At 32.4% G+C, this 9350-nt stretch overlaps 2 protein-coding genes across 4 annotated transcripts; both read right to left on the reverse strand.

Moving 5' to 3' along the window:
• Positions 1 to 1523: 1523 nt before the first annotated feature.
• LOC105212543 (X-ray repair cross-complementing protein 5) lies at positions 1524 to 4371 on the reverse strand. Its single transcript, XM_054226623.1, has 6 exons — positions 4092 to 4371; positions 3936 to 4031; positions 3633 to 3877; positions 3447 to 3572; positions 2703 to 3384; positions 1524 to 2642 (listed from the first exon to the last, which is right to left on the reverse strand). Exons 1-6 carry the CDS (start codon positions 4104 to 4106, stop codon positions 1713 to 1715), a joined length of 2094 nt encoding a protein of 697 aa, XP_054082598.1. The 5' UTR covers positions 4107 to 4371; the 3' UTR covers positions 1524 to 1712.
• Positions 4372 to 5063: 692 nt separating this feature from the next.
• Positions 5064 to 6825, reverse strand: LOC105212541 (hypothetical protein). 3 transcript variants are annotated; one of them, XM_011184567.3, is made up of 4 exons: positions 6687 to 6825; positions 6329 to 6395; positions 5743 to 6273; positions 5064 to 5685 (listed from the first exon to the last, which is right to left on the reverse strand). In XM_011184567.3, exons 2-4 carry the CDS (start codon positions 6338 to 6340, stop codon positions 5221 to 5223), a joined length of 1008 nt encoding a protein of 335 aa, XP_011182869.1. In that variant the 5' UTR covers positions 6341 to 6395; positions 6687 to 6825; the 3' UTR covers positions 5064 to 5220. The 3 variants fall into 3 exon arrangements, with proteins under 3 accessions (XP_011182869.1, XP_011182868.1, XP_028896185.1); XM_011184566.3 differs by having other exon boundaries at positions 6474 to 6696; XM_029040352.2 differs by lacking the exon at positions 6687 to 6825 and having other exon boundaries at positions 6329 to 6473.
• Between the last annotated feature and the right edge of the window lie 2525 nt (positions 6826 to 9350).

Here is a 9350-nt window from a genome sequence, read left to right on the forward strand (position 1 = left end):
CCCTTTGTAGTTGCTTTTGCCAGAATAATGCATATTCACCAAGTGTTGGTTAGATTCGTCACAATTTAAGTTCTGTTAGTTAATAAATATAATAAAATAATACATTTTTTTTGTATTTTTTTGATAAACAAATAAACTTCAAGTTAAATGGTACTCACTATTATTCGCACTTTATAACTAATTCACTTTTGCTGCAGTGGCATTAATACGTAAGTACGAGATATACATATGTATATACATATGTATGTATGTATGTATGTATGGCAGTTGTAAAAAAAATAAAATAGATTATAGTTGAATAGTTGTAGCCATATTGAAATGGCTAAATATGTATATTGGTTTGAGAATCGATTAAAATCAACGATTGTTTCCTAATCGTGATCGCATAAAAATCGCCATAACAAATCAAAACAATTTATTTGCTCATTACTCTGTAGAAAATTGTAATAGTTTATATGTATTTGTAAAATTTCAAAGCATTACATTACAAGTATATTTTACCAAGATAATCATGTATTTAATGACTATTGCAGAACAATTAAATTTATGTAGCTCGCTGATAAGATATACATACATACGTACATACACATAAATATCGCAAAAATTTTACTAAACAATGTCAAGGTTTGGAGGCGGTCAAACCATAACTAGCACATAGTATCAGAAGAACGCAATTTGTATTATGTTAAAATGACAGCATTACTCCAATATTAAATAAGATATTATTATAAATTATTTTATTTTACAGATCGTGAGTGTGAATCGTTCGAAATCTTTTCTGATAATGATTTTTTAATTTATACGATAAAATATGTATATTAATGCTATATGTTTTCATTAAGATGTGTCAGTTCTTATCCGGTTGACAATGATGAATGATGTGAAAACCTTCCGGATCATTACTTTTAATGATAACTATATCTGTATGACTTTAGGATTTGGATTTTTGTCTCCATTGTCGACCTAACCATGACGTGTCCCACTCATTTCACCAAAGTAGTAAAAAAAGAAAAAAGTAAAAGTAGAGAATACCTTATGTTGCATAAAAGAGCACACACGTCCGCCAATATGATCAGCATACAGAGCGGCAGAAAAATCCTCAAATTGCTAACCGATAGCTGAGAAGAAGGCAAAAATAAAACACGTTAAGGACCACATATTATAAAATAACAATATAGTATGCATGAATAAAATTTCAGAATTTCAGGCTATATTGCCAAAATGTCTCTTTATTTCACCTCAGCGTTGTTATTTTTATTGTAGCAACAAAAACTGCAAATAATTTTTAGGAATGCCTCTGAGTTAATAATTTATGGTCGGATAAAATTGTTGGTATCTACGTTGCGAATTTCAAAGATACTCTTCAGATACATGTAAGAATCGAGCTGAACTCAGACCCAGACCTGTTCGGACTTTATCCAGATAAAGTGGAAAGAAAGTGGTTATTGTTTGTAAAAAACTTAAAAAACGCTATTTAATATAAAATAATTTCATATATACTTTTATTAAATGTTTTTTGATCACATCAACTTTAAATTCATAAATAACAATTTAATTTGGAAAAAATACTTCTTTAAAGGTATAATATAAATATATACATATGTGAATGTTTTTACAGTTATAGAAACTCGTAATTAATTAAATTTAGGTTCAATAAAAAAACATTTTCAAATATAACAAAAAGAGAAAAAATACACTATCTGAATCATCGCCTACACATCGTCATTGGGTAACTCATAGAAGTTCTTTAACGCCTGTTGGCTTTCCTGCGTATCCGTAATCACAAAGCAAAGACCCAAATTCTTATTAACCACAACATTTTCCCAGAATCTTTGCAGTTTGCTTTGTACAACTTGTGTTCTTATTTCACTAATCCAGTTGTTGTAGTCATCGAATGAGTTAAAGTCATAGCAGTATTTACGATAAATTGCTAACGCTTCTGACAAATTTTCAAAATTTAAACTCTCCTTAGTTTCAAATAATAATGACCAAACAACATTGCGTATTTGCTTTGCGTAAATCTGAAATTTCGCATCACGCTCGGTACGATTTTCTATTTTCAAAACATTATTTTCTATTAATTGACGAAAATCATCTGCTGGCGTTTCCTCGCCAACACTATCAAAACTCAGTGCAGTGCTACTATCGGTAGCAGTGCTTGTTCCACCAAATTCTGCTTTAATCTTAGCAGTTGTTGTTGTTTTGTCCGGTTCGTTTTCTTCTAATGTAAATAAGGATTTTACCACTTTAGCCGCACGTTTTGCATGCTTTTCACGCATTTCAGGCACTTTCCAGAAGATTTCTACAAAATTCTTATCATCCAACATTTCGGCGAATTGCTCATCATCTTCGCTAGCATTTGATATAATTTTTCGCTCTAAAACATCCAACACATTCTGTTCATAAATATGTGACAATGACTCAAAGGGTAACAGATCGGAGTGATACGTGTCACGTGGCTCATCACACTCTTTAGTATTTATAGTTAGATCCATTGCATCAATTAGATCATCTATGGCATCGATTTGCTCTTTAGTGCAATCCGTTTTTTGTGTACGAAGCCGCGGGAATTGAAAGTACTGATATTGTGAATGATAGGCAATTTCGACCATTGTAAGTGAAGCAGGTCTGTCCGGATGCAGCTGTTAAAAAATTCACATTATAATAATAAAATAATTAATAGAATAATAAATTTTGTTCACCTCATTGGGTAATAGAACCACCATTTTCGGTGTGTTAAACGCATTGCTATACACTTTGCAGCAAAGCATAGCCATATTTGTATTCGTCATAGCGCGTACTAATGCATCTAATTTCTGCGCTGAAGCATTCATACCTTTCTGATGCACAATCCAGTATAAAGAATCGCCACAGAAATACTCCTCCGGTATGGAATCACGTTTCATAAAACCTACAAACTTCAAGCCAGGCTCATAGCGTTCCTTATCTTCTTTCAATGACTCATCATAGGGTATTGGTGTGGAGCCTAGCATATAACCATCAATGAGTTCCTCCTCAGTGGGCTCAATCTCTGCACCACGTACATACGATTTTAATTCACGTGAAACAAGTTCCTCTTCGTGACCCCAACACTTTTTCAATTTGATATTACTTTCATCTTTCATATAAATAACACCAGATATTTTAATGTTGATCTCTGTACCAATTGTTAGTTTACTATTCCATACCCATGGACGTTTGTTGCTAGTTTTGAATATACAATGTTTCGCTTCTTCAAAATTATAGAACTTCGCACTGCAATTGGTAATCAATTGCAAAGCGTAGTCTTCATTTTTTAGTTGATGTTTGCTTTTTTTGCCATCCCGAAATATTACTTTGGGGACGCCGCTAATTGGATTGTCAACATATTGTATATTTTCTGATCTAATAAAAAAATTAAATTAAAATTTTATTATGTTCAACAAAGATAAATTAGTTAAACTTACATTACGACCAATTCGACTTCTGTTTGTGCCACATTTTGTACGATAACGTCAAACATATCGTAGGAATTTCGCGTATCATTGAAATCGTAAAAAAATAATATACGTGATTTTTGAAATTTAAAACACCTGCAAAAATTTGATTGCTTATTATTGCTAGTTTATATTTAAGTACCCAATTAAACTTACTCTTCACCCCTTTTAATTACTTCCATAGCAACTACTAATGCATCAAGCCAGTCACCATCATCACAAGCATCCTCATTAACAAATTTATAGAAATTCAAAAGTAATTGCCAGGTGGGACACTGTGGCTGTTGATATTGAGTTATATTGTTATAACCGTCCGGAAAAACATGTTCGTTAACATCGTTTAAGGTTTTTTCAGTGCCAAGTAGAACAAAAGACACGAAATCTTTTTTACCCGCACAAATCTAAAATATAATAAGATATATACATGAATCTTTTTAAAAAAATACTAATGTATATTACCTTGTCTTTTAAAAGTTCCGATACTAATTTCACAGATTTCAATTTCAAATTTTCATTGGCGCATGGCCGTATATCTAATACGGCTACAACAAATTCCTAAAATTAAACCAATTAATACTTGATATGTAATATTTCCAAAACAATAATTATTTTTACCTTATTAAATGCCATTTCTCACTTTAAGCATTAAAATTTATCACACAGAGGCACAGAAAATCAGCTTTTCTTGGTTTGTTGTGAAATTTGGCCGCCACAATGTCACAGCTGATAAATCGTAAAAATATCGAAGCAAAATCGATAACATTGATAATTCTCAATTGGAATAATATCGAATAAACGATTATCACATTAACCCAGGATGTAAACAATACAGAAAATCCAATGCATTGGAATTAGTGTTGTGGAATCAGAGTGTTGACGAAATCGGAATTCAAACCAATATGGTAAATGTCATTAATTCTAAAATTTTTAGTTTGATGTTCGAATCAGAAATCTTATTAGTTTTCGATGAAATGATAATCAACTTATTATTTTCAATGTCCAATAAAATAATATATGACACAATTTGTTATTTCAGTACTATTTTTTGTTTTTTTTTTATGAAAATTTTGAACTAATTTTGTACTTAAAATTTATGAAATCCCAACATTTTTAGCTTGTTACTTTTTGTCGCACGAATAAATACCGGCACAGCTGATTCGAATTTTGAGTTTGCTTATATTCGAAAATAAGAAAATCTAATAAGATTATATGACATCACGGACAATTCTAAAGAGAGCGTTGTCGAGTAAAATGTAAACAAGAAATAAGTTAGAGTTGTAAAGGAGAGTAATGAGTAATAAAGTGTTAAGTTATAAGAATTTAGAAATAAAGATTAGTGTATAGCCATTAAAGTGTGACTTTTACTTTGCAATTCAGTGATCCAACTCTAGGTAGTTTCGGCGTAAATGACAGATTTTGGATATCCGTTACAATATATATGTTTCTACAATGAATTCGGACAAGTAGCAAATTCATGGATTCGTCAGCAACTATTAGAGAAACATTAACAGAAATAGTCTTCTCTGGTAACTAACAATTCATTTGCAAATGTTAAGAATATTCTTGAGAAGAAACTGGCAACACTGATCACTTTAAATATATACATATATCTATATTTAAATTGCGATTAATTGTCGTAACAAGTGTAATAGAAGAGGATAAGTATATCAATATTATTTCGAGACAAAGCTGCTGCACTTTTACCTATGCACTTTTATCTAAGAGCTAATGTTGTTGAATGATGTCATTTTCCGTTTACTTTTGCAAATGGTGCCACACAACCAGCATAATTGTAGAATTCTCTTGGCGTTGGATCTTCCATATCATCGAAGTAATCAGAATCTCGGGCCCAACAAGGACCCAGTTCCTTTTCAACCATGTGTTCTCGCCAGAAATCGATCATATTGCGTTTCAACAGTTCGTCACGAACCCCAATTATCCACTCATTATAAGTGGATGCGTCATGAAAACACGCATCGTCCTTTATCTTTTTTAAGAACTCGGCAATCTTTGTTTGATCTTCTTTTGTAATGGAATCAGATTCAAAAAGAAGCTTCCACACAGTGTTGCGCGCAACACTCGCAATTTTCTGGTAATTGTTGTTTATGACGTCATCATCAGTCATATTTTCTGACTCAACATTTTCTGCTATTAGACGCTTATAATCTGCCAGAGGGGTTTCCAATGAAATCACAGCATCAAAATTTAACTAAACCAAAGATTATATAAATAATTGTATAGTTTTAGATAATATTGCCAAACTTACTGCTTTGTTGGAGGCAATAGGAGCTTGAAGTATAGTAGGCGTTGAGATATTTAAAAAATTCGACAAACTAGAGTTATCTACTTGGTCAAAAGGTGCCACACAGCCTGCATGATTGTAAAATGCTCTTGGTTCTGGGTCTTCCATATCATCATAATAATCAGAGTCTCTAGCCCAACAAATACCCAGTTCTTTTTTGACCATGTGATCACACCAAAAATCAAGCATATTATTTTTCAACACCTTGTCGCGTACTCCAACAATCCACTCATTGTAACTATTTGGGTTATAGAAGCATGCATCCTCCTTAACTTTGCTTAAAAATTCAGCAATTTTTTCTTGATTTTCTTTTGTAACCGAACCAGATTCAAAGAGGAGTTTATCCACAGTTGCTCGCGCGGCAGTAGCTATTTTATTATAATTATTTTCTAACGTTGCATCATCTTCTACATTTTCCGATTGCACATGTTGTTCAATGAGGCGCTCATAATCGGCTAGGGGTGTATCCAAAGAAATTTTTGCTTCGAAATTGGACTATGGAAAAACATAAAATTAGTACGCAATTTCAAATGTTTATGATGCAACTTACCGCACTAGTCATTGTCGGTCTCTTTTGAAGTACGATCGGATTTCTTGGTTTTAAAAAACTTGGACGGCTTGAATTAAACATATTACGGATATTTGGATATAGATTATGACGAATAGGTATGAATCATTTAAAAAATTACTATTACCTGCGTAAAGATAGCTTGCTCGAATGTTAAACAATATAAAAAGATGTACAGGGATTGTTGTGATAATTTAAAAACCCCAATAATATAATCAGATGTTGCCAGATTTTTTATCATTAGGAATGATAGTGTGATAATTACAGAAAAATTAAATTTTACAAACTCAACAAAATCATTTTCGGTCAATTGAAAAAATTATTAAATTTTTTAACATACCGCTTCCGTTAGATTGTGTAGATCAATAGTGCTAGATGAAAAAATGCCGCTTAAAGTGCTGAATCCATAGACGACGACAAGCCACGAGCGACCTCTGACAAATATTAAAATACACGCATACATATGGGCACAGCCAAGAATGATAGAAAACAAGATTACGACATAGTGACGCACTCAGGTCCCCCGAATGGGAATAGGCAACAGAAGAATGTCAAATGGGAAACGGAAATGTAAAATATAGTCAACCAAATTGAATATTGTGCAGATAAAATATCACAATGAACGTGATTCTTAAAATCGTCATCTAAAAAATTATCCAATATAATAATAATGCATTTTCATAATTAAAATTATATGTTTTGTTACAAAAAGTTTGCAATTTTGCCCACTTATTTGTTGGTTTGAAAAGTGAAAAAAAAACTCTTTACATACGACTTATTTGTACTATTGGTATTTAATTCCGCCATTGCGGACTTCTTTTTCAAGTTAATACATTTTTCACTTAGAATTTTAAATAATAATTAATCCTAGAAGGGTACGGTTAAATTGTAGGCGCTTATAGGTACCGTTGAGTAAATTTTATAAATCAAACAACACCATTCAATGCTTGCGGCAGCCGACTTATGACAGAGTGGGACAAGCACTGCTAGTAGCTTGACTTTTAGTGTGGCCAACCTCCTGATTTACGAACAAATCTATTCCGTATGTGAGTAAATTTTACTCACAGTACCCTTCTAGGGTTAAGCACTAGCCTTGACTTCAACTCTTTGTTTTGGCATTATTGTTTTGTGCAATTTGCCAGGTTTTCTTTCGTTTTTTATTTTGCTCGCGGGTTTGGGGTCTTTATTACGTTACTCAACAGGAAATTACGAATGGCGTAATCTTGTATTCTATCATTCTTGGGCACAGCCCTACAAGATGAAGCTAACTCATACACCACTACATATGCAAAGTTTCCCAGCTTTTACCAATACATACACAATAGTAATTTTTGTAGTTAAATGGCAAAATGCCGTCAATTTATCACTCAAACGAGTGTATAGTAACAATTTGATTTTACTCGTTCATTGGTCACGATGAAAATAAATTTGAATGAGTTCGGTACACTGATCGGCACGAGTAGAATTGTGACTTCGTAGCTGAGCACGAAAATAAAGATACCCAGTGAGAACTTTGTCACATTACATTTTTCATTACTGTCATTAAATAACTTAAAACATTAAATGTAATACACAACATCAAAGAACAAAACACATCGTTAGTGTGGTGGTATGGCTCATTTTGGTTTAACTTGACTGACTTATTGACTCATGAGACAATTGAGCATTTCAACGATACGTATCATGTGCTGAACACATAGTAGACGACAAGCGACGAGCGACATCTGTCAAATATTAAAATCCATCCAAATTCTTATGGGCACAGATTTTTTGACAACAGCACGACTACGCGACAACAGGTTTGTAGTTGTCGTTGTCGCTAAATTAAAAATGTTTCTAATTTTGGCGACGACAATGGGCAGCTGTAGAGTTGCCACTAATATGTGAAATGTAAAATTATTAAAAGTTATAACAAATATGACGTTATTTTCCCAGCAGAAACGTAAAATGGCTTTGATATATCATTTATAATAACAATCGATTATTTAAAACAAATAAATCGACCATTTTTTCATTTTTTGCACAAATAATTTCTCTTTAAACTAAATATATAAATTTTATTGAAGTGAAAGATTTTTGTACGCAACAATGAAATTGCTGTTTGATATGTCGCTGCCGTCTTCAAAATCTTCAAGACGCTGACTTCAAAGCGACATTTGTGATTGGCCGTCGCTACATCGTGTCGTGTCATCATCTTTGTGTTCAGCACTACAATTGTTAGAACGAAAACCTCTGTTTTCTATTAAAACATGTTTTTAATGTCGATCCGAACTTATAGGCCCCTACATCAAATAAAATTATTGCACAAAACGAGGCTTGTGCAAGTCAATATTGTGCGATACTACAAAATAAAACTGAGCAAAAATCATTTTAGAGTAAGCGAATATGCTTTGTATATTTTGATAGCTAATTTTAAAATTAAATTTTTTAGATTAGATTATGTACTTTCTTGAATCTTTTTCAACTTCTACCTATAGTTAGTTCGAAAAGTTTGATTTTCATAAAAAACTAAAGACTCCGTCCTTTTCTGTGGTATTTTACATTATTGGCGGTACGATGTGCACAAGTTTTCGCCATACATCGCACAAATTCATTGTGCAATAGTTCAGACTTGTGTAAAATATCAAACTGATTTTGATTTTAGCACAATAACTGCCCAGTTTTGCACAAACACCCCCTACACCACGCAAACGACCGACGCAAGTCTGTTATTGTGCAATGATTTTGTGTGGTGTAGGAGCCCTATTATTATTATTAGGAATGATAGTGTGATAATTGCAGAAAAAAACATTTTACAAGCATTAGGAATTTTTCTTCAAAACCATTTTCAGTCAACTGATTTAAAAGTTACAAAAACTTATTAATTTTTTTAACATATAGCTTCCGTTAGATTGTGTAGATCAATAATGAGAGAAGAAAAAAAGCTGATTAATTTCTGATTTTTCAGGACCTTGATTCTCTCTGTATCTTTACGTTCCACAATTTCACAACCCTGTTGTTTCAA

Source organism: Zeugodacus cucurbitae, chromosome 3 (assembly GCF_028554725.1).
Source record: "Zeugodacus cucurbitae isolate PBARC_wt_2022May chromosome 3, idZeuCucr1.2, whole genome shotgun sequence".
NCBI lineage: Eukaryota > Metazoa > Arthropoda > Insecta > Diptera > Tephritidae > Zeugodacus > Zeugodacus cucurbitae.